At 58.1% G+C, this 25,861-nt stretch overlaps 2 protein-coding genes and 1 non-coding gene across 4 annotated transcripts; 1 reads left to right on the top strand and 2 right to left on the bottom strand.

Annotated features, from left to right (window-relative positions):
• Window positions 1–5,861: 5,861 nt before the first annotated feature.
• Window positions 5,862–14,721, bottom strand: OTOP2 (otopetrin 2). The gene is made up of 6 exons (XM_055579810.1): window positions 14,409–14,721; window positions 13,658–13,794; window positions 12,309–12,367; window positions 11,724–11,857; window positions 8,463–9,340; window positions 5,862–6,083 (listed from the first exon to the last, which is right to left on the bottom strand). Exons 1-6 carry the CDS (start codon window positions 14,719–14,721, stop codon window positions 5,913–5,915), a joined length of 1,692 nt encoding a protein of 563 aa, XP_055435785.1. The 3' UTR covers window positions 5,862–5,912.
• A 1,567-nt stretch (window positions 14,722–16,288) lies between these two features.
• Window positions 16,289–24,627, top strand: USH1G (USH1 protein network component sans). 2 transcript variants are annotated; one of them, XM_055579809.1, is made up of 2 exons: window positions 16,289–16,452; window positions 18,633–19,857. In XM_055579809.1, the coding sequence occupies exons 1-2, from the start codon at window positions 16,289–16,291 to the stop codon at window positions 19,855–19,857; spliced, it is 1,389 nt and encodes a 462-aa protein (XP_055435784.1). The 2 variants fall into 2 exon arrangements, 1 of the variants encoding a protein (XP_055435784.1); XR_008714011.1 differs by lacking the exon at window positions 18,633–19,857 and adding an exon at window positions 24,280–24,627 and having other exon boundaries at window positions 16,377–16,452.
• A 203-nt stretch (window positions 24,628–24,830) lies between these two features.
• On the bottom strand, window positions 24,831–24,903 carry TRNAG-UCC (transfer RNA glycine (anticodon UCC)). The gene has a single exon. It is a non-coding gene; the product is annotated as a tRNA-Gly (tRNA).
• Between the last annotated feature and the right edge of the window lie 958 nt (window positions 24,904–25,861).

The following is a 25,861-nucleotide window of genomic DNA, read 5'->3' as shown; positions in this document are numbered from 1 at the left end:
GGACGCCTCAGTGTCTCAGGAGTGCACAGCTCAACGCGGGGAATTCCATCCCTGACTCTTCTCTTTCCCTGAATGTCTCCTGCTACTTTTTCAGCTTCCACAAGCTTTCACTTGGGCCTGCTTCCTTTGTTGGGCTTCCCAGGTAGCTCAGTGGTAAAGAATCCGCCTGCCAATGTAGGAGATACGAGTTCAATCCCTGGGTCGGGAAGATTCACAGAGAAGGAAATGGCAATCCACTCCTGTATTCTTGCCTGGGAAATCCCATGGACAGAGGAGCCTGGAGGGCTACAGTCCACGGGGCTGTGAAAGAGTGACATGACTGAGGGACTAAACAGCAATAACAAACCCCTTTTTCCCCCTTGCTTGGACCCAGATCTTGGGTCACCCCCATACCTGCAGCTCAGGGTCTCTTCCTGAAGTCTAGCACCCTCCCGCCATGGGCCCTTTGGGTTCACGTAGAGCTGCAGGGAGAGCAGGGATGCCCCACTGGTCACAGATGCTGTCCCGGTGAGAAGGTTCCTTCCCCGCCCCTCCCATGCCAGGCGCTCTGCCTGCTGCTACCCTGCACCCCTGGTGCTTTGGGCTCAGGGTCCTAAGCACTCACCATCCCCATTCTCCAGGCTGCCAGAGGCCTGATTTCTAATTCACCGTCTCAGAGCAGCATCACCATCCCTACATCTCCCAGAAGGAACCACGTGTCCACCTCACCTGTCCCCTCACCCCTGTGTATTCCAGCTCACAGACAGCTCTGAGATTTTCTTGACCTCAACCACTACCCTGGTTCATGGCTCCCTCCTAAACTAGTCTCCCTACCCACTGTGTCTCTCCCCTACTGTGATCCCTGCAAAGGCAACCAACTGCCCTCAGTGTAGAGGCCATACTGCCTAGCATGGCCTGCATGGCCTTTCAAAATGAAGCAAGGGGGATGTCTCTGACAGTCCTGGGGCTAAGATTCCGTGCTCACAATGCAGGGAGCTCGGGTTAGATCCCTGGTCAGGGAATTATGAATAGATCCCACATGCTGCAACTAGGAATCTCAGTGCAGCCAAATAAACTAATATTTTAAATTAAAAAGAAAAGAAACGAGGCAGTGTATGTTTAGCATGGGCTTGGACTGTGCAAAGTGGTTAGGGGAGGGCAGCTGCTGTTGCTTCCTGGTCTGGCCTTGACCGCCCTCTCCAGCACTGTTCTCAGACCCTCCCCCTTGCCCATGGGCCATGCCATCCTGCTGCCTAGTTCCTAGAATCTTCTGCTTTTGTTCACCTCCCTGTCTTTCCCACACCCCCCCCCCTTTACCCATCATACCCACCCCCTCACCCTTTGGCTAAACTGCAGGGTGTTCTTCAGGACTCAGTGGAGTCCCACCACTTCAAGGAATCCTCCCCAGAACCCCCTCACCTAAGGCTGTCCCTCACCTAAGGGTGTCCCTCTAGATACCTGCCCCGCACCCATGCTTGAGGCTGGAGCATCTTTGGCCATACTCTGTTTTAATTAGCTGTACTCTGCTCTGTCTCTCTCTTTGGACTCTGAGCTTTAGACTCTCCCTCTATGGAATCAACAGAAGACCCTCAGCATATTTGGCTTTCATATGCAGCCTCAGTACTTCCCTGGTGGTCCAGTGGTTAAGAACTTACCTTCTAATGCAGGGGATGCAAGGTTGGTTTGTGGTTGGGGAGCTAAGATCCCACAGAGCTAGTAGCTCAGTTATGTCTGACTCTTTGCAATCCCTGGACTATAGCCTGCTAGATTCCACTGTCCATGGAATGACTCCACTGTCCATAGAATTATCCAGGCAAGAACTGTGGAGTGGGTCAACTCAGTTTAGTCACTCAGTCATGTCTGACTCTTTGCAACCCCATGGACTGCAGCACACCAGGCTTCCTTGTCCATCAACAACTGGAGTGGGTAGCCATTCCCTTCTCCAGGGGATCTTCCCAACCGAGAGATTGAACTCAGGTCTCCTGCATTGCAGGCAGATTCTTTACCACCTGAGCCACCAGGGAAGCTCAAGATTCTACAGGCTGAGCGGCAAATAAGCCCATGAGCTAAACTAGAGAAGCCCCCATACACCATAACGAGGAGCCCGCACAGTCAAAATAAAAATAATAAAATGAAATGCAGCCGCTTCAGGCCCCTATTCTCCCCTGTGCAACGTGCCCAATATTTATACCTCCTAAGGTCCTCTTCTGGGGCAAATAGAATAACAAAACTTGGTACTCTTTTAAAGATCCCACCAGTGATTTTGTATCCTTTTCCCAGTCCTTCTTGTCATTCCTGCTCCAATTCACCCTCCTCCTTGTCCAGCCCTCTTATCACACTCCAGGCATATGCCCACCACAGGCCCAGCCAGAGGACTCCCCGTTTCTCTTGCCGTCTCCCCCACCATCACTCCTCCAGCCTGCTGTTCCTTCCATCTCTTGTGCTGTCCTCCCCCAGTCTTGCCCACTGTCACCATCCAGCTTAAACACCTCTCCTGGGAAGACTTCTCCCTTTGCCCAAGCGTCTATCAAGAGTGGGTGTGTACTGCTCTGGGTGTGCCTGGTGGGCAGAGGCCAGGTCCTGCTTATCTCAGACCCCACCCTACCCCTAAATTTGTCACAGGTAGGACATTGAACCAATGTTTGCTGACTGCCTCTGGCATTTTCTTGGGAACTTTCAGCACCAGAGCCGTGGACAGAGACCCTTAGGCATCAAACCCTTGACTTTCCAGAAGATCTTTATCTTTTCCCCCAAGACTCCCCCGCCCAGGTTGAGCAAGCCTGAAGCTCACAGGGACACCTCCTTGCTCCTTTCCTCCCAAACCTGACTGCCCCATCTCGCCTTCCCAGAATCTGCACCAAGGCTGGAGGACCGCCAGAATCCGGAACTTACTACCAGGGTGATTCTTGGACAAGCTCCCTAGAATCTCTGCGCTTCGGTTTCCTCATCTGCACACACACACAATTATGAAATAGTACCTGCTACATAGTAGATGTTCAATAAAGATTTCTTGAATGAGTAAACGAAGGAATTAATGCATGAAACCTACCTGATGGAGTTCTCTCAAAAGTAAACGATTTAACACATGCAAATACCTATAGAGCCATGCCTGGCACACAGAATGATCTGAGTGTTAGGCTATTTACGCACTTCCTCCCTGTTCTGTCCGGTCTGAGAGGAGCCCCAAGGGTCAGGGTTATTGGTGAATTTGGAGGTGGCAGTTTTGATTGGACTGTAGACCTAGACAGGACGCTGGAGGAGGAAGTCCTATCCTCTAGGGTCCTCGCCTTGACTATCTACCCCGCCCCCATCCCCAGGGGCCAACCCTGCATCAGCAGCTAGAGGGAGCCCTCAAAGTGGCGGAGTGGGTCCTTCCCCCGGGAGAGGGTGCCGGGGTGGGCAAGCTGGGGTCGCGGGAAGTGGGTGGGGGCGCCCGGACTGACAAAGAGAAATCCACCACCCTCTGACACGCCCTTCGGCCCGACGCCAGTCCGAGGGAGGGCCCAGACACCAAACTGGTTTGTGGGTCTTGATTAGAGGCAGTGATGAAAGCTGCGGAGCCGTCGGCGCGCGGCGCCCGGCCGGTTCCGAAAGAGGCTGCTGAGCACCGGCGGGGGGAGCTTCGGCATTTCTTTCCGAGCCACTGGAGGGACTGCGAGGCCTCGGACAGCCGCCACACGTCTGCCTTGGACTGGGCGTGCGGGCAACCTCAGCCGTCCGGGCGTTTCTCTTCCTCCCGGCTTCGGCTGTGCGCGCTCGGACGCGGCTATGGCAAGGCGAGCTCTGTGCGCCCCCAGCCAGCGAAAAGGAGATGGGGCGCGGAGCCGAGGTTGGGGTCGCGATCAGAGAGCGGCTGGAGTTCAGGTCCCCAGGGATTGGCTTCCTTCCCGCCCCAGTCCTTGCAGCCGCCGGTCTCTGAACCTCACTTTGGGAGCGCAGTAGGTGTGTGTCGAGGGTGGGCTCGCCTGGAATGCTCCTCCAGGGGTCCGAGGGCGCTCCGGGCCCTAACGGCGCCGCGGGGGAGCCTTACCTGAGGCCTGGGCAGGCATTGCCGCCGGCTGGCTCCCGTCTGTCCAGATGAGGCCCCCGCGCGGGGACCAAGGCCCCCGACGCCCTGCCCCCGCGGGACTGCGCAGCTGCGGCCTCTCGGGCTCCGCGGCTCATTGATTTTTCTGTTGACTTTGGGGCTCTCGTTAATCCTTCATTAATTACCCCGCCGGTGGCTCCCCGGACGGTTCAGCCAATAGCGAGGCGGCTGGACCGGAGGGCGGGGCCGGAGGCGGTGCAGACGCGCGGCGCAGGGGTGGGGTGGGGTGCAATGTCTTTAGGCCAAAGTAGAGGCCTTGCGGGGTTCAGGCCACACTTTCCTCTGGTGGCCCAGCAGGGAATGAGCCGTCCTCCATAGATCTGGGGTCGCTCCCCGCCCCTCACCTCCCTGTACCCCACCTAGCACCAGCCTTGCCACACCCTCTCGCCCCCTAAGTCGAACGTGAACTTGGGGTGGAAAAGACCTGGTTCCGACAGGGCAGGGGGCGCCCCCTCTGGCCCTCCTCAGCTCTCCCTGGAGCCTGGCGTCCTGCCCATCGAGTTCTTCTGGCGGAGTCCTGGCAGGTTTTTCTACAAAGTCCCCTGTGCGTCCGACCCTGTTGCTCCCACTCTCCCCTCTAAATGCCGTCTCCTCCCACCCCAGGCCCCATCCCAACCTCTCCCCCTTCTCCTGACTCCGCTAACTGCTGGCGCCTCCTTTGCCATCTCTCTTTGCACCATCTGACTTTTTCAGTCTCTCCTTCTCTATCTCCCCCTCCCTCCTTTTTGGGATCAAATCATTTTATAGGGGGGCTTCCAGAGAGGGTTGAAGGGCTGGGAGAACAATGAGATTGCATGTCCTCTGCCCCACCCGGGTGTCCCCACTTCACAGTCACCCCCATCTCTATATCTTTCGTAGAGTAGAAGCCAGAGGGCTTTGGAGAGGAGCCTCAGGGACCGCAGGAGGGGCAGGTGGTGGGTGAGGGGAGGCCCTGATGGGGTGGGCTGTGCCACCCAACCCCTGTTAAGCTAGGACAGCCAGGTTATAAACTGGGTGATATCAGCGTGTGTTATAAACGTGAGTTCCTGAAATGTTTTATTTGAGGGAGAAACAAATGCTCTGATGCTTGAAAGAAAAGTTTGAAAATTATTATTCTTAGTAGAAAAGTGCTGGCTTCCTTTTGCTGTGGGACTGTGGGCAAGTCACTATACTTCTGGGCCTCAGGTTTCTTCTTTGTAAAATGGTAGTTGGATTAGTCAGTCCTTCCCAACCTTTCACGTGTCATGGAACACATTAAAAAAATGTCTATGTCACTTGAGGATAAAGAGAAGAGAGAGGTGGAAGCCTGGGGACTCCACCCAGCTGCTCCCAGCCACCCAGGTACTAGTCTGTAACTCAGACTTGGCTTGCCCACAGAGAAGCCTGAGACCTCAACATCTCCAGGGGTCCTTGCGGCTTTGACCCCAAGACCCCCCTCCTGCAATCATCTTAGAGGTGAGCGCTGAGACAAGAAGTGGGGAGCCAGGTGGCCTAGGGCAGCATCAGGTTTATTGTTTCCAGCTCCAAGCGGCAGCATTGGCCAGGACACGGGGCTGGGGTAGGGGTGGAACCAAAGCCAAGGCTGCTTCCAGACCTTGTCTGGTCCTAGAAAGGGGTGCAGCAAGGGTTCCTCCTCCCCCAGCGGCCCCACCCCCAGGCTCATGCTGGGGTGAGTGTGCATGTCCTGATAGTGATCTAAAAACTCATCCTGGAAAAATAACTCTTGTGAAAATGCCACTCTGGGGCCAGTGTGGGGACGGGAATGGAGAGTACGAGGCACAGTGACTGCCAGCCTGGGGTTCATTCCTGGGGGTCTCTGGGTGGGTGCACGAGCCGAGCTCCTCCCCTCGAGGTCCCGAGCGGGGCTTCAGGACATCACGTAGACCTCCAGCAGGCTGGAGACAGCGTGCATGCGGTAGAAGATGCCGAAAGGCAGGCAGATGTTGACGATGGCTGCCCAGAGGGAGTAGCCGTAGAAGTCCACCTCCACGGTGTTGCTGAAGTGAGGGCGGGCCCCAAAGGCAGGCATGATCCACAGCTGTGGGGAGAGAGGAGGGTCAGGACCTGGCCTGGGCAGGGGGCTGCGGGTCACTCTGTGGGCGGGGGGCAGGATGGGGGTCCCAGCCCTCTGGTTTTGTGGCTATCGAGGGCTGGGTGTTGCTGAGCGGGGGGCTGCAGCCCCTTGGGCAGAGCCTGGCACTCATGAGGGAACTCAGTAAATGTGCCCAACTGAGCTTGCCCACCCCCAGGCTGAGGCTCCACCCTCAGGATGGTCCACTTGTGGGATGGGGAGAGAGGAGGAGAGGTTTCAGTAGGTGACATGAGAATTTGGAATAAATGGTTAAACCAGAAGCTCTCTCCTGGAGAGATGCCAGTGGGTGAGGGTGGTAGAAGCAGACAGGCCCCAGGCAGGGGGGCCAGGATCCTGCCAGAAGGCTTCCCCACCCCAGCTCTCTATGAGCTCCGCTCTCCAGTTTCACCCTCCACTCCCCACTCCCTTCCCAGGTGTGGGAGGAGGTTGAAGCTGGAATCCTGCTTCATCTCTTGCTGTGAACCCAGACGGTTCAGGCATGGGGCGTGAGGCAAAGAGAAAAAGCTTCTGAGCTAGGCTGGACCCTCTCCAATCACATCCGTAGGCACATCACAGCCCAAATCCGAGCCTGCCTCTGTCTTATAAAATGGAGTTGGAGATGACACTCTAAGCGCTGATCCAGACTCAGATACCTGGAGCAAAAGCAGCCTCCCAAGTGACTCTTAACCTGTAGGCTCGGCCTCGGGAGAAAGTGAGGGAGTGGCCAGGGCTGGAGGGGGTTTCGGTCCTTACTGCTTCTACTGTTACGTCAGAGATTGATGACTACTCTTTTTTAAAAACAAAATAAGTTATTTGTGCTTATGTGCATGCTCAGTCATGTCCAACTCTTTGCGACCCCCCATGGACTGTAGCCCGCCAGGCTCCTCTGTCCATGGGACTTCCCAGGCAAGATACTGGACTGGGTTGCCATTTCCTGGTCCAGGGGGTCTTCCCAAACCAGGGATCGAACCTCCTGCATCTCCTGCATTGGTAGGCAGATTCTTCACCACTGCACCACCTGAAAAGCCCTAGGTTACCAGTAGGAGGGGCAATATTCAAAGTGGGGACTTTGCCAAGAATGCACCTCAGTTTTCATGTAGACCCCCACTGGAATGCAATCCCTCTGGAGATGTGTTCTATATTGGGGTATACCCGTATTCCCATCTATTTAAGGCTGTTTTCTATATTAGAGGTATTTTTCTGTTAGAGGTTACAGCTAAAAGGACTATCTTTATATTGAGCAACACTTCACTGAGGTGTGCCCTCTGTTTGGGATGTATTCACAGGGGAACATGTTTCTCTGTTAGAGATTTCCCTTCCAGGGGTTCTTTCTATGCTGGGGCCTTTCTCTATTGGGTTGGAGCTATACATTAGGAGTATTTTTCTATGAGGATGCACCTTCAGGAAGCGTGTTCTCCTACAGAATGCATATTTATATTGGGTGAAGCCTGACTATATACAGAGGAGTTTTCTTTTGGCTCAGATGGTAAAGAATCTGTCTGCAGTGCAGGAGACCGGCGTTCGATCCCTGGGTTGGGAAGATCCTCTGGAGGAAGGCATGGCAACCCACTCCAGTATTCTTGCCTGGAGAATCCCATGGACAGCCTGGCAGATCACAGGAGTTGGACATGACTAAGTGACTAACACTTTCTCTTTCTCTTAGAAAGAGGTTGGCACCTCCCTGGAGGTCCAGTGGTTAAGACTCTGCCCTCCAAGGAAGCGGGTGTGGATTTGATCCCTGGCTGGGGAATGAAGATCCCACATGCTGAGCCAGTGCAGCCAAAAAAAAAAAAAAAAAATTTAAATAAATAAAATAAAAAAATAAGAAAGGGGCTTTGCGGACTCGCTGGGGAGGGGGTGGCTGCTGTGGGTGCTCCTCTCCCGGCCAGCCCGCCACTGCACTCTGCTGACAGACCACTCACACGTACACTGGTCCCTGCCACTTCCTGTTGCTGCTCTGATTATTCTAAGAAGTAGGCTGGTCACAAGTTCCCAGGAGCAGTCACACCTCCCATCTGGGAGCGAGGCCCCCCCCCCACCCCGCCCCAGCTCCCTCTCACCTCCTCCCAGCCCCATGTCAGCATTCCCTGGGACCCTACCAGCTCTATCCGCAGCCTCGAGGCCAGAATGCTGCCATCTCATTCTCTCTGTATGCCCTGAGATGCTGTCTGCCCCGGGGCAGCTCTCAACCTTCCCTGAGCCTGCTTCTTTCCTCGAGAGGCATAGGATGCTTCCAAGGAGATGGGAGCAAGACAGAGAAGGCCAGGTGAAGAAACCATAAAAAGAGCATTTTCCCTTGGCTTTCTCCTCCCCAGAGCCCACCCCCGTCCCCGCCTGGGTACTCACGATGATGTTGCAGAGCAGGAGAAACAGGGAAATGTCCTTCAAGCACCGGCGTCTCCAGTGGCTTCTGGGGGCCACTATGACGCTCGCAGCCTCCTGAGGTCCTGCTGGGCTGGGGCCAACCAGCCTGGGGGTGGGTGGGCAGGCGGGCAAGGCGTGGAGGGCATCCAGGTTGGCAAAGGTCAGGCCATGGCAGGGCTCCTTGGGGGGCGTGTCGTGAGGCTCAGCGCCAGGGGGGCCCCGGTGGAGGCTCTCAATGATGAAGACGTTCTGGAAGGTGTGCTGGGCAATCATGAGCAGAGCGTGGGCTAGGTTGAGCCCCGCCAGCAGGTCCCTGGGGGTGCCCGCCACCACAGCCACGATGGAGTAGTAGGAGATGGCATACTGGCCCAGGGCGGCGCCCATCAGCAGGGCCACATCCAGAGTGCGCGTAGGGTTTTTGTGCTGGTCCATGGCCCGGCGGTCGAAGCGGTAGATGACCGAGCCACTCAGGCTGACCAAGGTCATGAGCCCTAGACAGACGATGTTGAAGCTGTAGTAGGTGACCAGGGCCTGCTGGGTGCGGCCCTGCTCCCCGCTCACTTGCACCTCGTAGATGATGAACACGGCCAGCCCCACCACGAAGAGCATCAGGCCCAGGACCGGGCCAGCGAAGAAGGTCTCCCGGAAGAGGCTGACGGGGGACGGGGCGTGGCTGTGGCCGGGGGTGGAGGAGGCGAGCAGCCTGCCCACATTCTTCCACATGACGTAGAGCATGGTGGAGGCGAAGAGGCTGTACTCGATGTTGAAGGGGTACAGGTAGAAGTAGCCCTGCTGGAAGATCTGGCAGAGCGCCGTGTTGCAGGAGCAGTCTCCCCCGACCGCGCTGCTTGCACGCTCCACTGTGGAGAGATGGCATGCGGCGGCACTGCCCTCCTGCCTTCCCGGAGGCGCCCCATCGGAAGAGCCTCACCCTCGGACCGTGACCTTTGGAAGGGCAGGCTTTTGAGCTGCCACCACCGTACCCCAAATACCTACACAGGGCCTGGCACGTTCATTCATGCCACAAGTACTTACTGAGCACCCACTGTGTGCCAGAGACCGTGGGGCACGTCCCTGAACAATATCCAGGGCTCAATCAACAACAACAAAAAATCTGGGGGACTTTCCTGATGCTCTAGCGGTGAAGAAGCTGCCTTCCAATGCAGGTCCAATCCCTGGTCGGAGAATTAAGATCTCACATGCTGCGAGGCAGCTAAGTCCAGAGGGCCACAGCTAGAGAACCCGTGTGCTCTAGAGCCTGTGTGCTGCCGTAAGAAGCCCTGGTGAGCTGCAGCTAGCGAAAGCCTGTGTGCTGGAACAGACCCAGCGCAGGCAAAATAAAAGTAAATAAATATATAAGTAAATAAAGTTAAAACAAAAATCTCAACTGCAGAACTGCCTGCTTCATCCCATCCCATTCCTGCAGAAACACACTCCCAAACCTTCCCCACCAGTCATGACTTGCTCAAGACAGGCAAGGCTCTGGTCCTAACAGAAGGTGGCCCCCTTGGCAACCCCTAAACTCGAAGCTTCCTCGCCTCTCTCTCCAGCATCTGCCTCAGCCAGAAAGCACCTGCTGTGCCCAGGTCTTGACCAGGACCTTCTGTCACTTCTGTTTGTACCGTACTGATGGGAATCTTGTTCCACATCCAGAGTGTACTCTGCTGTGTAGGATACCTCGGGCCTTGGCAGACATCTCTTTTGATCCCCAGAACTATCTCAGCTGGTTTTGCAGAGAAAGGAACCGAGGCTCACTGAGGGCAAGTGGCTTGTGATGGTGGAGTTGATGCAAATGCTGTGACTCTCACCCCCGAGGCAGGTACCTCGCCGGGCGCCTCTCTGTACCCCTGCAGTCCCAGCATTTTAGGTCATCCACCTCCCCGGGCTGGTTTCAACCATCCGCAGGAGCCCTCTGTATGTGGAGGGCAGCCCCTGTCTGCCCTGCTGGCCTGGGATCTCCTGGATCCACATTTTCCACTCCGGGACCCTGCCATGCAGGGTGTGCGTGTGACTCCAGGTCCGAGCAGGTTTGGTCATCTAGTCTGATCCTGGCAGTGGGGAGCCCTAAAGAAGTCCAGAGAACCAGGACTGGGGGACTGTGGGCCTGTTCTTCACCATAGCATACTGTGTATTCAGTCGCATCCAACCCTATTGACCGTAGCCCCTCAGTCTCCTGTCCAGGGGATTCTCCAGGCAAGAATACTGGAGTGGGTGGCCATTTCTGTCTCCAGGGGATCCTTCTGATGAATCAAAGCAAAGATGGGTCTTAATGCTAGTTCTCCGTTGTCAAGCTCTGTGACCTTGGGCAAGCTACTTAACCTCTCTATGCCTTAGTCTCTGCATCTGTAAAATGGGAATACTAATAGTACCCATCTCATAGGGAGGTTGCAAGGGTTAAGCAAGATGGTGTTTAAGACACTTAGCACAGCGCCTGACGTATAGCGCTCCATGAATGGTCACCATCATCATTACGGTTATTATTTCTGCCTTCTCCTCCTTGCCAGACACTCTGTTCTGATTCTGCGCTTCCACCACTGAGCCGCCCTGCCTCCCATCTGCTCTCTCCAGCTTGCTCAGCTGTGCCCTTTGTCTCTGGAGCCCGAATCACTCCTCTGGTGGCATGGAGACCTGGACAGTGGGACCAAGGCTGTACCATCCAGGATGAAAAGATGTCCCTTTTGGCCTGGATGGGAGGAGAGTTTGGAGGAGAATGGATACACGTCTATGCATGGCTGCGTCCCTTTGCTGTCCACCTGAAACTGCCACAGCATAGTCTGTTAATCGGCTGTGTGCGTGTGTGCTCAGTGGCTTCAGCTGTGTCAGATTCTTTGCGACCCTAGGGACTGTAGCCCAGGCTCCTCTGTCCATGGGACTCCCCTGGCAAGAGTACTGGAGTGGGTTGCCATGCCCTCCTCCAGGGGATCTTCCCAACCTGGGGATCGATCCCAAGTCTCCTGCATCTTCTGCATTGGCAGGTGGATTCTTTACCCACTGGACCCCCTGGGAAGCCCTAATTGGTTTTACCCCAATACAAAAGAAAAGGTTTTAAAAAAAAGAAAAAAAGATCTCCCCATACTCTTCCTCCTGGGTCACCCACATCTAGACTTCTTCAGAGGCATAGCCTGGAGCAGGAGGGGGCCTCTAGCCTCCTCCTGTGCCTCCATGCCCTCTACAGGTCCACAGAGCACCCAGCCCAAGGCCTGGCCACCAAGGGGCCAGGGTTAATCCGGAGTGGGCACTCACGGTCCAGAGCAAGGCGGGTATGGCTGGTGTTGCTGTGAGAACTGCTGTGGGAGTGAGACTGGTGCACGGATTCATCCACCACGGCTGCCATCCAGATGGCCAGGTTGGTGGTGAGTGTGAACATGAGACCACACCTGTTTGGGAATGGAGAGCAGAAGTTACTGAGAGTCTTTGGCTCATGTTGGGTCCCCAGCAAGGTGGAGAGCTGGGGCTATCCTGGGAGATGGTGCTGAGAAGCAAGAAAGCAGGCAAGCCCCCATGTGAGCAGAGAAGATGAGTTTGGAGGGAAGACAGCCTGGCTGAGATGCCTCCTGAGAGAGCTGGGGGTGTCCAAGGGCCACTCTGCTTCCTCCTCTAAGGGAGAGGACATTTGTCCATGACACACATCATCCTACTGAGTACCCCCCAGCCCCACAGCACAGGCTGGTGGAAGCCGGGCTTACAAAGCGAGAGGGCCTCGACTGAAGACCCATCTGGGGGCAGAAAGAGGACCCATGCCCCAGGCTGGGAAGTGCCCATCTCATGCCAGGTGAGCTGAGCACATGGGCATGGGCACTGGACCACGGGCGTGGAGCAGGCACTCACCGAGTCAGATCCAGGTGGGTGTGAACACAGTCTTTGGCGGAGACCCAGAGAAAGTAAGTCTGTGTTGAGAGAGAGTGGTGGTGTCATCTACTCGGCAGGTGGGCTCACCCTGGGAGCAGCCAGGCCCACGCCTGGCACTATGTCCGCCCTGCTTCAGGAACTCTCCGACTGCATGATCACTTTTATTTCAGCTTTACAGTGTGAGATGCAAGGTTTCTCTCTTTCTATTCTGTGGGGCAATCAGTACCAAATACTTCTCTGGTCTTTAAAAGTTTGCAAAATGTCACCAGTAAATTCTCTGTCTCTGTTTTCTGTTCCTTCGCAGGGTGGAGAGAGTGGAGTTTTGAGCCCAGTTATTTATTCCTGGGTGCAGGGTCAGCCTCAGGTTAGGTCTTGTTCCAGGTAAAAAGAATCTCGGGGCTTCTCCACTCCACTTTAGGCAGCATCCCTCCACCCCATCCTCATCCTGTCGCCCTGCAGGTCCTCCCCGTCACCTTGATGCCCACAAATCCTTGCTCTGGTGTTTATCAGTGTTGTTGCTGTTTAGTTGCCAAGCCATGTCCGACTCTTTGTGACCCCATAGACTGTAGCCTGCCAGGCTCCTCTGTCCATGGGCTTTCCCAAGCAAGAATACTGGCGTGAGTTGCCATTTCCTTCTCCAGGGTTATTGATGTTGGGGTAGCTTTATTTTCCATTTTGCCTGAGTGTTCTTTAAAGTCATAAAATGTAAAATTAAAACTATATAAATGCCAAGGTCATAAGTGTGTTAAAGTGTGGAAGCCTGGGCAGCGTGGACGATGCTTCAAGAGAGGGAACCATGCATGTGGTCATTCTGGGCTGAGGTCTGTGCTCAAACCAGCCCTGCCTCAGCTCGGTCAGATCTCTCCAGGGCTTATTTATGCAACAAATAAAAACTTGAATTTGTTTGAAGAATCCCATGTACAGGATACCCTATTTTCTGAACAAATTCAGAATACAGGGGACATGGCTGAGGCCAAACTGGCCATGCCCACGGCAGGACCCTGAGCTGAGACCTATGTCCTCTATGAGCCGCCAAGGAGGGCAGGGCAGTTCTAGCGACAGAGCAGCAGCCTCAGGTGATGCCTCCTAGGTGTTAACTACCGGCACCACTTAGGTTGAAATGAAATCGCAGGGCCCTGAAGCAGACACTCACATTTGGATATTACTTCATTACCAGGCGCTTCCAGATTTATGGACTCGTGATCTTCACTACCGTCCTATCCCCGCCTTAATTAATTGCTCAGTGTAAAAGAGGAGTGGACCTCAGACCTCCTGACCCCAGGCCTTGGCTCCTTGCCACCACACTCAAGGACACTCCTCCCACCCACCTGGACAATGACAAACACAGCCTGGGTGAGAGGGTACAGGATCTTGATGGCTGACTGGCACTCAAAGAAACTGGAGTAGTAGCCGGTCTTGAAGACATCCATGACGAGAGTGCAGATCCCAAACAGCACCAGCCCGCCTGGGAATGAGGGGTGGGGGTGGATCAGAGAGGCAGGAGAGAGGGATTGTAGATTTGAGGACGGATGGCTAAGTAATGGGATGACGGGGTGGATCCATGGATGAATGGGGTAGGTGAGAGGATGGATGGATGGATGGATGGATAGCTAGGTGGACAGGTCGATGATGAATGAGTGGGTGGAAGGATGAGTATGTGATTGACTGAGTGGATGGATGGATGTCCGATTGAGCCCCCACCTCTGTGTCTGCATGGATAAGAGAAAGGGCCCTAGATAGGCTCTTTCAACTGCAACAATAATCTGTTCTGCGCTCTCCATCAAAGTCTCTTCCGTGATCACCTTCTTTCAATCTTTAGACAGGGCAGTGAAGTTCCTTTCCAGCCCTCTCCGCATCCCTTTTCCAGGACTCTCCCTTCCTCTTCTCCCCCAACCGCAGCCCACCTCATCCTCAGGCACGTCTAGTCCTGGGCAGTGCTGGAGAGGGGGGCGGCGCGGGGAGGCACACTTCTCAACAGTCTACCTCCAAGGGCCCCCAGAGGTTCCTGCGAGAGCTCCCCAGTCTCCCGCTCCCACCCTGGCCCGCCCCGCCGCCCCCCCCCCCACCCCGCCCCCGCACCTCGGAGCCAGATGGGGCCTGCGTGCGCGTCCCGGTAGGGGACGCCGTCGGGGCAGCGCGCGGTGCCCAGGAGGTAGAAGAGGATCCAGACCATGGCCAGCAGCAGCATGGTGGTGAGCAGCGCGAACACGTCGGTGTCGTACACCGCCACCTTGTTGAAGGCGCCGCCGCTGATGAGCGTGCAGGCGAGCAGCAGCACGTTCACCGCCAGCAGCACCGACAGCAGGCGGCCGCCCTTCTTCCAGACCTCGCGAGGCACCGGCCGCGGTGCCGGCGGGCTCTCCTTGGGGTCCGAGGGCAGCTCCGTGGACATGGCAGGGCCACTGGAGGAGGTTGGAGGGGTCACTGTGGTGGGGAGCAGACAGGACCCAGGTCAGCCTCGAGGGCTCTCCCTGCTGCATCTTATCCCTATATTTGGGGACCGGGGTTGGGGGAGCTCCTCGCCTGCGCAGAGGGTGGGGGCTGCGGGTGGTGAAGGATGCGCGCGCGGAAGCGGGAGAGAGAAGCCGACCCTGCGGGTCTCGCGCTCGAAGGGGAGGGAAGGAGAGGCGGCTGCGGCCCCGTCGGACCCCGTCCAAGGTCCCCCACCCCCCAGGTGCGTCGGCTGGCTAGCCCCCAGGGGCACCCACCTGACTGGGCCGGGAGCCCGCGCTGAGCTGGGGGTCAGGGGGCGACGAGCGCGTCCTCTCTCTGACGCCGGGCTGGACGGGCGTTTTATACCGGGGAGGGCAGGGTGATTTACAGCCGCGGGAGCTCAGCTCCATAAACCTCTCAGTCTCACTCACATGATCCATCTTTTTTCCGGGCTGAATTTAGGGAAGAGCGTGCGGGAGCCAGATAAGGTGAGATTTATATTTACCTGTTAAGAGGCGCCCCCTCCCCCGCCGCCCTGTCACCTCGGCGCAGCCCGGCTCGGGCGCGGCCCCGCAGTGCGGCACCCAGAGGACACCCCGCCCCCGGCGCCCACCGCTCCCTGGCGTCCCGCGATCCCGACACCCAGAGCCCCGAAAGCCGACGCTCAACAGACGCCCCAAGGGCTCGCGGGCACCCCGACGCGCCCCCTGCCCCGGCGGCCCTTACCTTCGTGCTCCTCTATTGCCTCCCCAAGATCGGGACCCTAATGCCCCTTCCCCTCCCCCCTCTCCCCCCCACTCCCCCCCCCTCCCCTGGCACCCTCAGCAGGACTCCAAGTCCGGTCTTCCTCTAGCGCTTCCCGCATCCCTGCTCCGGCGGATGCTGCGAGGGCGCACTTCGGTATCAAGTCCCTGGCCAGTCTTCCAGCGCCCTCTACTGGACAGAGCGGGCAGGGGGCGGCCTGGACAGCTGAGTGCGGATCGCTGACCGTCTGGCGGTCGGTCCTCCTAACCTTCTTGGACCCTCTGTCCAGGGGGCGGAGGGTCAGGACAGCCCTCAGACATCCCTCCCCAGTCCTTGGCCCGTTCCCTCGACGGGTAGCGACATCGGGGGCCGCCGCGCCTGGGCTCTCTTGAGGACAGACCTCGAACTGCCCCCAGACTGGGCCTCCCGGGGCGGGACGCTGGGGTGACCCTCTGGCAGAGGGGCCGGTCCTGTGGGCTCAGGGGCAGGGTCATCTCCGTGCACTCGGCAGCAGGGAGTTTAGGACCCAGAGGCAGCGCGGGGCGGCCTTCCTGGCGGCGGGCGGTCTTCCCCGCACCCTCCACGCCGGGTGCGCGGCTCAGATGTCGGAGTAGCGGCGGCTCTGGAGCGCTCCGTCCTTGGTCTGCGGCGGCAGGGGCTGGCGGCCCTGGCCCCTGCCCGGCCCCCTCCCCTAGCCCCATGCCTCAGCTCTAACCCCGCCTCCCTCCCCCGCGGGGGGCACGTCCCCGTGTCCCCCGCCCGCCCCGTCCAAGTCAGGCGCCATGAACGACCAGTACCACCGAGCGGCTCGGGACGGCTACCTGGAACTCCTCAAGGAGGCCACCAGGAAGGAGCTGAACGCCCCCGACGAGGATGGCATGACCCCCACCCTCTGGGCTGCTTACCACGGCAACCTGGAGTCGCTGCGCCTCATTGTGAGCCGAGGGTGAGTGCCTGCCGCCCAGGCCCCTTAGGGGAGGGCAAGAGCCTCAGGGCCCATCTGGAGCCCCTAAGATCACCTCCCGTCCAATTCTATGGCATATTCCCCCCACCTCGTCTGAGTCACCTTCTTCCCTAGGACAAGGCCCTAAGGTGGGACCTGGGAGACTGGCAGTTGTGGGAGGTGCAGACAAGCCGAGGCCTGTGACATTTGTGACCTGGATGTGGGACTGAGAGAGGAGGGGGCCTGGGGTGGGGGAGGGGGCTTCAGAGTGAGGAGAAAGTGGGAGGGGCCACCTGGGTGGGTAGTGCCAGGACGCCAGAGCAAAGGGCATGAGAGGGTGGGGGAGAAGGAGCAGAAACCTCACAAGTGGGGCTGCCAAAGGAGCCCCTCCCCACTGCCCACCCCCACCCCCCAGCCGGGGGCCCAAGGAGTCTTCCCCACCAGCGCCCACAGCCCCCACACACTGTTCTCACACGGCTCGCTCCCTGCTCACTCTCGGGATTTATGGGCACTGCCCGCAGGACCAAATGCCACTCGGTTCAGCCACCCCATTAACTAGCTCCCTCTGTCCCCCTCCCCCACACGGGCTCCCTCACCCTCCCTTTGGAGTTGTGCGGGGGCAGGGGGGTGGGGGGACACGAGTGGGCATTGCATCCAAGTGTCAGGGCCAGGGAAGGGGTTTGGAAGTAGCAGTTGAGGGATGCGGTGCCCAGGGCTATTTACTTGGGCTCCCTGGGGCTGCCCGACCCTGTGAACCACTTGCCAGCCCCAGTGGTTTAATAAAGAGAAGCCAGGTTGACCCGGACACCAGGGCGGCCTGGATGGGGCAAAGGGAGGCCAGAGATGCCCCTGGAGGGTTAACATGAACATCTCAGGGCCTGGGAAATCATGGTGCAGGCAAAGGGGCCCAGCTGGCTTGGTGCCAGGCCCTGGCGTGCGGTTGGAGCATGGGGTGAGCGGGGAGCCCCCCCTTTGCCCTCCCTCCACGGCTGCTCCCCAGGCCCCAGCAGCAGATGACAGCAGCCCCCAAGACTAGGAGCTGAGCCACGTTCCAAGAGGCCAGGACTGGCCCCTGTCCACGCCAAGAGGGTACAGTGATCCTGCTTGCCCCTTGGAGAAATTCATGGGAAGAGGGGACAAAGGGGGCCCCCTGAGTGCACAAAGCCCTCCAGCTCCTCCGGAGGGCAAGGGCTGGTGCTTGATGGGGTGTGGGCCTGTTGCCCAGCAACTCATTCCCACATGCAGGACCTGAAGACCAGCAGTGGCAATGAGGAGGGGGCTGCCGGGTAGGAGGAGGAGGGTCACACAATGAAGCGATTCTTCCTCCAGCCCTGCGGGGTGGCCTCCTCATTAGCTTGGGGCAGAGAGCCTGAGCTAGGCCCTTGAGGGAGGGGCGAGCATGGAGGAGGGGAAACAGTCTGGCATGGAGGGGCTGCGTGGGTCCCCCTGACAGGCCCAAGCCAGCCTGCCTCCTGGGGCTCGTGAAGATGCGGTGGCCCCAGGACTGGACGGCAGCTGGGCCCAGGTGGCAGGATGCCTGCCCCCTCCCCTCCGGTCCTGGCTGCCCCCACGCTCCCCTCCTGGCCCAGGCCAAGACCCAACACCTGCTCTCACACGCGGGCTTGCCAGGCCTGGCCCTGCTCCCTGCAGACGTGGCCGGTCCTGGGGACACACAGGCACCCAATCACCCACTTCCGGGGGCTCAAGCCCAGCACACCCCACTAGTACACCACTCCTGTACTGGCAGCCGCTTTCCCCACGCCTGCAGAGAGACCCGCACTCGGCCCTGGCCCACCACCTCTCTGGGCCAGCTCCCCGCTGGGCACCATGAATAATTCACTCCTTTCTCTCTGGGCATCAAATATTTATCCCCCGAGATTCCCAGCCCGCGGTGCTCTTGGGGGAAGGCCCGGCCCTGGCCCCGCCTTCTCCGTCGCCCCACCCTCTGCGAGCCTGGGCCACCTTGAACCCCTGGCTCACTCTAGGCGCCTGGAGTGGCTCCGGGCTGCGGGTCTCGGGTGTCCTGGAGTCGGAGAAGTCATCTCAGGCCGTGGAGTCCCTCTGGGGTGCCTCGGGGGGAGCTCAACCAGGCCGGCCGCCTCCCCCGCCTGCAGCTGCTGTCTGCCGACTGTCGGCCTGAGTTTGCGATGGCTCCTCACCCCTCCCCGCGTGTCGTCCCGCAGGGGTGACCCGGACAAGTGCGACATCTGGGGCAACACGCCCCTGCACTTGGCGGCCTCCAATGGCCACCTGCACTGCCTCTCCTTCCTGGTGTCCTTCGGGGCCAACATCTGGTGCCTGGACAACGACTACCACACGCCGCTGGACATGGCCGCCATGAAGGGCCACATGGAGTGCGTGCGCTACCTGGACTCCATCGCGGCCAAGCAGAGCGGCCTCAGCCCCAAGCTGGTGGGCAAGCTGAAGGACAAGGCCTTCCGTGAGGCGGAGCGGCGCATCCGCGAGTGCGCCAAGCTGCAGCGCAAGCACCACGAGCGCATGGAGCGGCGCTACCGGCGCGAGCTGGCCGAGCGCTCCGACTCGCTCAGCTTCTCCAGCCTCACGTCCAGCACCCTGAGCGGCCGGCTGCAGCATCTGGCGCTCGCCGGCCACCTGCCGTACTCGCAGGCCACCCTGCACGGCACCGCCAAGGCGGGCAAGACCAAGATCCAGCGGAAGCTGGAGCGGCGCAAGCAGGGCGGTGAGGGCACCTTCAAGATCTCCGAGGATGGACGCAAAAGCGTGCGCTCGCTCTCTGGCCTGCAGCTGGGCAGCGACGTGATGTTCGTGCGCCAGGGCACCTACGCCAACCCCAAGGAGTGGGGCCGCGCCCCGCTCCGGGACATGTTCCTCTCCGACGAGGACAGCGTCTCCCGTGCCACGCTGGCGGCCGAGCCTGCGCACTCGGAGGTCAGCACCGACTCCGGCCACGACTCCCTGTTTACCCGCCCCGGCCTGGGCACCATGGTGTTCCGCAGGAACTACCTGAGCAGCGGGCTGCACGGCCTGGGCCGCGAGGACGCGGCACTAGACGGCGCGGGCCCGCCGCGGGGGCGGCTGCAGAGCTCCCCCAGCCTCGACGACGACAGCCTGGGCAGTGCCAACAGCCTGCAGGACCGCAGCTGCGGGGAGGAGCTGCCCTGGGACGAGCTGGACTTGGGCCTGGATGAGGACCTGGAGCCCGAGACCAGCCCGCTGGAAACGTTCCTGGCCTCCCTACACATGGAGGACTTCACCTCCCTCCTGCGGCAGGAGAAGATAGACCTGGAGGCGCTCATGCTCTGCTCGGACCTCGACCTCCGCAGCATCAGCGTGCCCCTGGGGCCCCGCAAGAAGATCCTGGGCGCCGTGCGGAGGCGGAGGCAGGCGCTGGAGCGCCCGCCGGCCCTGGAGGACACCGAGCTGTGAGTGCACAGCGCCTCGGCAGGGATGGGAAGAGAGGGCTTGTGTGTAACCCCCTGGGGTGGGTGGATCTGCCGTTTGGGGAGGAGGGGGGGTAGGTAATAACCAGGTGGTATCAATTACAAGAGGCCCCACTTATTTACCGGGGCTTCCCTGGTGGCTCAGATGGTAAAGAATCTGCCTGCAATGCAGGAGACCTGGGTTCAATCCCTTGGAGGGGAGGATCCCCTGGAGAAGGGCATGGCCACCCACTCCAGTATTCTTGCCTGGAGAATTCCATGGACAGAGGAACCCGGCAGACTATAGTCCCTGGGATCCCAAAGAGTCCCACGCGACTGAGCAACTAACACTTTCCACTTGAAGAAGTTGAAGTTGAGTCGCTAAGTTGTGTCCGACTCTTGCGACCCCTTGGACTGTAGCCCACCAGGCTCCTCTGTCCTTGGGATTTCCCAGGCAAGAATACTGGAGTGGGTTGCCATTTCCTTCTCCAGAGGATCTTCCCGACCTAAGGATCAAACTCTGGTCTCCTGCATTGCAGGCAGATTCTTTACCAACTGAGCCATCAGGGAAACCACTTATTTACCCCCAATTCTGACAAAGAAGCTGCCAGTTTACATTGCTGATGTCAAATGCATCTCAATTTTGAAGATGTCAAAATGGAGGAAAATGGGTGTCTTCCTACGGATGACACAGTGGCAATCACAGCCAGGCTGTTTTGAGCGCTGCCATCTCCTGGGTACTAGAGATGCCCTTGTGCAAGTTCTCTCAGTTAATCCTCCCCAGCTCTCACGTGAAGGGGCTGTGTCATCCCCATCTGACAGGTGAGCAAGTGGAGGTTCGGAGGATTAGAGTAGCTCGCTGGAGGTCCTTTTGCTGCTGAGTGGAGAGCCGGGCTTGATCCCTGTGGCTCTAGAGCCTAGGGACAGGGTGACTCCCATGGGGTAGAGGCTGTGGCAGTCAGTCACCTCTCCAGATGCCCAAACCCTCAAGGCAGATATTTTACCTGCTGGTCCCTGAACACTGAAACCAGGAACATGAGCAAATACTCCCATCAGGGCCAACAGCAGCCTTGAGGGCGGAGTTGTCACCTTCAAAAAGCCACAAGGGAGCCGAGGGCCTCCGTCTCACTGGCGGCATCGTCTCACTGGCAGCATCGTTGGCCCGCCTGGCCCTGACTCTCCGTCGTGATGTCCCACAAGCCCAGCAAACACTGCCGCCCCCTTTTGGTCTCTCTGGCCTTTACGCTGCACAGCTGTGCGGGGGTGGCGGGGTGGGGAAAGGCGTCTGGTTTAGAGTTTAGGGGATGGGAGGGCACCCTGAGGCCACTCTTTGCATCCCTGACCATCAGCCTGCCCAGGGAAGGTAAGTCGGCAAAATAGTTGGTCTTGGCTTAAAATAGTGCCTCCAAAGATTCTTAGCTCAGGTCTGTTTCTGTCTGTTTCTCCACAGGTAACAGGGGGCTCCTCTCCCCAGACCAAAATGAGTTGCAAGTTGCCACAACCCACAGGGGGACCACGAGGTCCTCACAGTTGCCAGCCCTGCAGCTCCCCGGCCCCTTCCCCGGAGCAAGGACCGTGCGGGTCATCTCTCTTGAACTCCTGTCCACACTCTGCAGTGGAGGGTATGGCCTGCAGGCACCTGGAAGGCCAAGACAGTGACCCAGAACATCAATTCTGAGGGGTTTCAGGGTCCCTAAGCCACATCTATTTGAGTGGCTTTAAAAGACATGTGCATTTGTGGAAGGCCAGCCCCAGTGCCCTTTAGAGCCGCATGGAAGTGTGTGTGGGGGGGTGGGGGCACCTATCTCGGGGACCATGGTCCATCCTCACCCCTCCTCCGAGGGTCCTGTCATCTTGCTCAGTCTGCAGACTCACCTGCTACCTTTTTGTGAAGGAAGGGTTTGGGCTGCCTCCCCTCCCCACATACACCTCAGGGAGGCGGTTTCCAGCTAGACTCTTCAGCCAAATGCCTGAGCTTAGTCCCCTGCCTGTCACTGAGCATGGCTAGCCCCTGTCCTTCTACCGGCCATGCTGGGGGTGGGGGGTTGGAGCGCCAGGCTGGGCTGGGGTGGGGTGACTGGTGCCCTTCTGGCATAGCCCGGTGCGGGGTCCAGCCTGACTTGGCCCTCCCCACCCTGACCTTCTCCACTCACTCTATCCTTGGATGTGCAGCCTGGTTACCCAACCTGTTACCCCCTGCCTAAGACCCCAGAGGGTCAGGGCCATAGATCCAAGGTGCTAGAGCAACTGGCTGCAGTATTATGGCCCGGCGGGGATGCTCTGCACTGGGCAAAGGCATCTGCCAACTGGTTCAGAGTCCCCCAGGCCCAGGAGGGCAGAGACTGGTTGTAGCCAGGTGTCCAGCCAAGTGTGGGCAAGGCCTGCAAGGTGGACCCTGGGAGCCTGGGGATGTGGAGAGTCTAAGCTCTGATTGTCCCCAGACTCCCAGGGCTCTGTGTCAGGAGGTTGGTTGGTGGATGTCGCTCAAGCTCTGGAAGCCACTGGGGGCCTCTCTGGTTCTGCATGGGTAGCAGGTGAGGGAGAGCTTAGCTAGAGTCCCTGACCTGTCATGCTGGTGAGGTCGGTGGAAAGGCCAGCCTCGGAGGGTCCTCAGACCAGGTCCTGAGTGTGGGAGAGTCACTAAAGCCCACACACAGGGGGCACATATACCCCCATGAGGATGCGTCCTTGCTCTCTGTCGACAATGGTCCCCCCATCTCTGATCTTCAGCTTGGGACGCGGCTCCTACTGGGGGGGGGCATTGCCACAGCCCCCAGCTGCTCCTTCCTGGGGCCCCTTGGCTGGGGCAGGGGAGAGAGAACCCCCACAGAACACCACAGGCCTCGCTGCGGTGTGTCTGTGTTTGAGGATGGCCCCCAGGCATACACATGCTCCAAGATGGGAGTGTAATGGAGAAGGCCCCTGTTCCTACACTGAAGGCTTGGCTGCCCTGAGCCCACCTCAGTCTTTCTGCCTGGTCTCTGGGCCTGCGGCCACCCTTATGTGCCGATGCAACTTTCCCGGAGTGCTGGGAGCTGCCTTCCTCTCCAGTTCCCTGTCCACAGATGGCTTCAGCGTCCCCCCGGTCCTCCCAGTGCTGGGGTGGGGCAGGTTCCCCAATTCCCACCACTGTATGAAGTGCCCCTCCGGCAGGCTCATTATAATTTTTGTAGAAAACATTCTGCGTTTTTGACTGTGTCTTGTTTTACTCATGTGGGGGTGGGACACGGGTGGGTGAAGAGAGCAAGAGGGTGGAGGCGGAAGAAGGACTTTTTGTATCTATGAGGACTTGGTCCTCTTCCTTGGAGGGGAGGGGGTCCTGGGATAGATGGTAGGGCAGCCCCCACACATCTCTGCAGAGCCTCCCTCATCCCAAGTGTTCATCTTGCTCTCTCTGGACCTAGGATTTAGAGCTGATGGAGAGAGGGGGTTCAGAGAGCCCCCCAACAGCTGAGTGAGGAGGATCTTTAGACCCAGCCCACCCCAGCCTCCAGTGGGGTCTCCATTTCCCTCATCATCCCCAGGAAACTCGTGGGGCAGTCCTATTTAGGATGTCCTTTCTCCCAGGGGTAAGGCTTGCCCTGAAGCTGCAGGACAATGGGCTCTGTTTTCTCAGTCAAGTCTGGGAAAGGGCCCTGGAGGCATTTTGTTTCTTTCTCTAAGGTTGCTGGGCCCAGTGCTGCTGCCAAGGGCAGTTCAAGACAGCCTCCTCCCTCCAGGATCATCAGAAAGGTTTATAGGACATCAGAGCCACAAGATTGCCTAGCAAGCGTCTAGAGGTTCTAGGCCACCTCCCTCCACTTTACAGATGGGAAACCTGAGGCCTACCGAGGAGACCCAGGCCTCCTGATTGCTGCCAGGCCTTCCTCACCCCCCATCACCCCCATCCCCACCCCCACCTTGGTTGCCAAGGGGACCAATTAAGATGCAGAGACGCGAGATGCCGCCCTCGGGTGCTCCTCGGCGTTCCGCCACCTCGCGACCCCTACTGGCGGTCCTGGTCACTGCACCTACCTCACCAAAGACCCGCCTCCTGGCGCCGCCGGTCCAGGGACGGACATAGGGGTGAGAAAGCCAGAAGACGAGACGGAACAGACCCGAGCTTCGGCGTGGAGACTAGACTAACCGGAAGCAGTGGGGGCTGGGGTCCCCACGGGTGGAAGCCTGCGGTGCAGCAGTTGGTGTGGCTCCAGGAGGCCTAAGGGGACTTTAAACACAGTGAAGGGGGGTTTTATACAGTAGGGATTCACCCTTCGCTACTCATTCCCCTTAAAATTTAGATCTAGGTTAGGGAAATTCTAAAATGCTAAACTAATCAATGATTCTTAGCTTTGGGGGATTCGAATCTGGTGCCAGAATGGACACTTGCCCTGGAAAAATGCATATTGAACACGTTTACACTCACACACAACTTTCCTCCTGATTCCAGGCAGCTCCTGTAGCCGGCAGAGGTCCAGGGACCCCAGTTTACGAAACCTTAGGGTTTCCGTGGTGGCTCAGTGGTGAAGAAGTCACCTGCCAATGCTGGAGACATGGGTTCCATCCCTGGGTCAGGAAGATCCCACATGCCTCAGAGCAACTAAGCCCGTGTGCCACGACTACTGAGCCTGTGTTCTGAAGCCTGGGAACCACAACTCCTGAGCCCACACACGCAAAAGCTCGTGCTCAGCAACAAGAGAAGCCACCGCAATGAGAAATCCAGCACCGCAACGAAGAGTGGCCCCCGCTCATCACAACTAGAGAAAAGCCCTTGCAGGGACAAAGACCCAGTGCAGCCAAAAATAAATACATAAATAAATAAATTTTTAAAGAAATAATAAGAAGCTTTGGTTAGACTGCTGTGACTTTACATCATAAATGAGATTGCAAAGTTGCAGTAGGTGGCGGTGGTGGGATAAATCAGAGGCAGGAAGGGCCTCAGGGTATGTGGCACTTTTTTTTTTTTTTTTTTTGCCTGCTCTGTAGCTTGCAGGATCTTAGTTCCCTGACCAGGGATCAAACCTGGGCCCCCTGCATTGGAAGCACAGGGTCTTCACCCCTGGACTACCAGGGAAGACCCAACAAACTTTTCTTTTCACAGATGAAGTAACTGAGGCCACAGGGCAAGGGGGCTAGCCAAAGATCACAGAGCAGCCAAATGGGTTAAGTAACACTAGGTCGCCTGATGCCTCTTGTTTTGCCAGCTGCCTCCTGTCCCCAGGTTAGACAGTCCCGGGAGGCACCATACTCCGTCCTCCCAGCGTGTGTCTGTGTAACCTTCTCTGAGACCAGCCTGGGTTGCTCGGGAGGTGGTCGTACTCCAGAAGGCAGCAGGATCTGGGCGGCAACACTGGCTTTTCCCCTCTCCAGATGTTGCCTTAGGCAAGCTACCCAGCCTCTCTGAGTCTGTTCCCTCATTTGTAAAATAGATCTTATATTATGAAAGTGTTACCCGCACAGGTCATTGGGAGGGGGTAATGACTAGGCACGGAAAGCACTTAACATGCTGCCCAGTATTTAGCGCGCGCCAGTTAGTAATGATCACAGCTAAGCATGGGGTCTGAAACGGGCCCACGGGGCGCCCCCTGCACCTGTGGCCCCGTGGCTCAGTGGCTGAGTCCAAGGCAGTTCTAGTGAGCAGTCCTGCTTTTCTGACCCTTATGTGACAAAGAAACAGTGCCCACCCTCATCAAACCAGCAGGGGGCGTTGACAATCCAGCCAGCGGCTGTGGAACTGTCCCCTAGCCAAGGGTGGGGAAGGACTCCTGGAGAAGTCTGAGCTGTTGAGGTGCCCAAGGAGCTGAGCATCTTTTATGGAGGGGCAGTCGCAGACCCACCAGCCTGCCCTCATTTTGCCACCGTCTGAACTTTACCAAAAGCTTTCCCCACTCCTGTGAGGTAGGCAGGTGAGGGGTTTTATCCTTCACAGGTGAAGATACTGAGTATCAGAAAGGTTTTCTGATGTTCCCAAGGTCTCAGAAAGTTAAGGGTAGTTCAGGATCCCTCCCCTGTATCCTTTCTGCCACCCCTTC

Source organism: Bubalus kerabau, chromosome 4 (genome assembly GCF_029407905.1).
Source record: "Bubalus kerabau isolate K-KA32 ecotype Philippines breed swamp buffalo chromosome 4, PCC_UOA_SB_1v2, whole genome shotgun sequence".
Lineage (NCBI taxonomy): Eukaryota > Metazoa > Chordata > Mammalia > Artiodactyla > Bovidae > Bubalus > Bubalus kerabau.
Note: the sequence above shows the minus strand (reverse complement) of the source record. Positions and strands in the feature narration are given on the sequence as shown.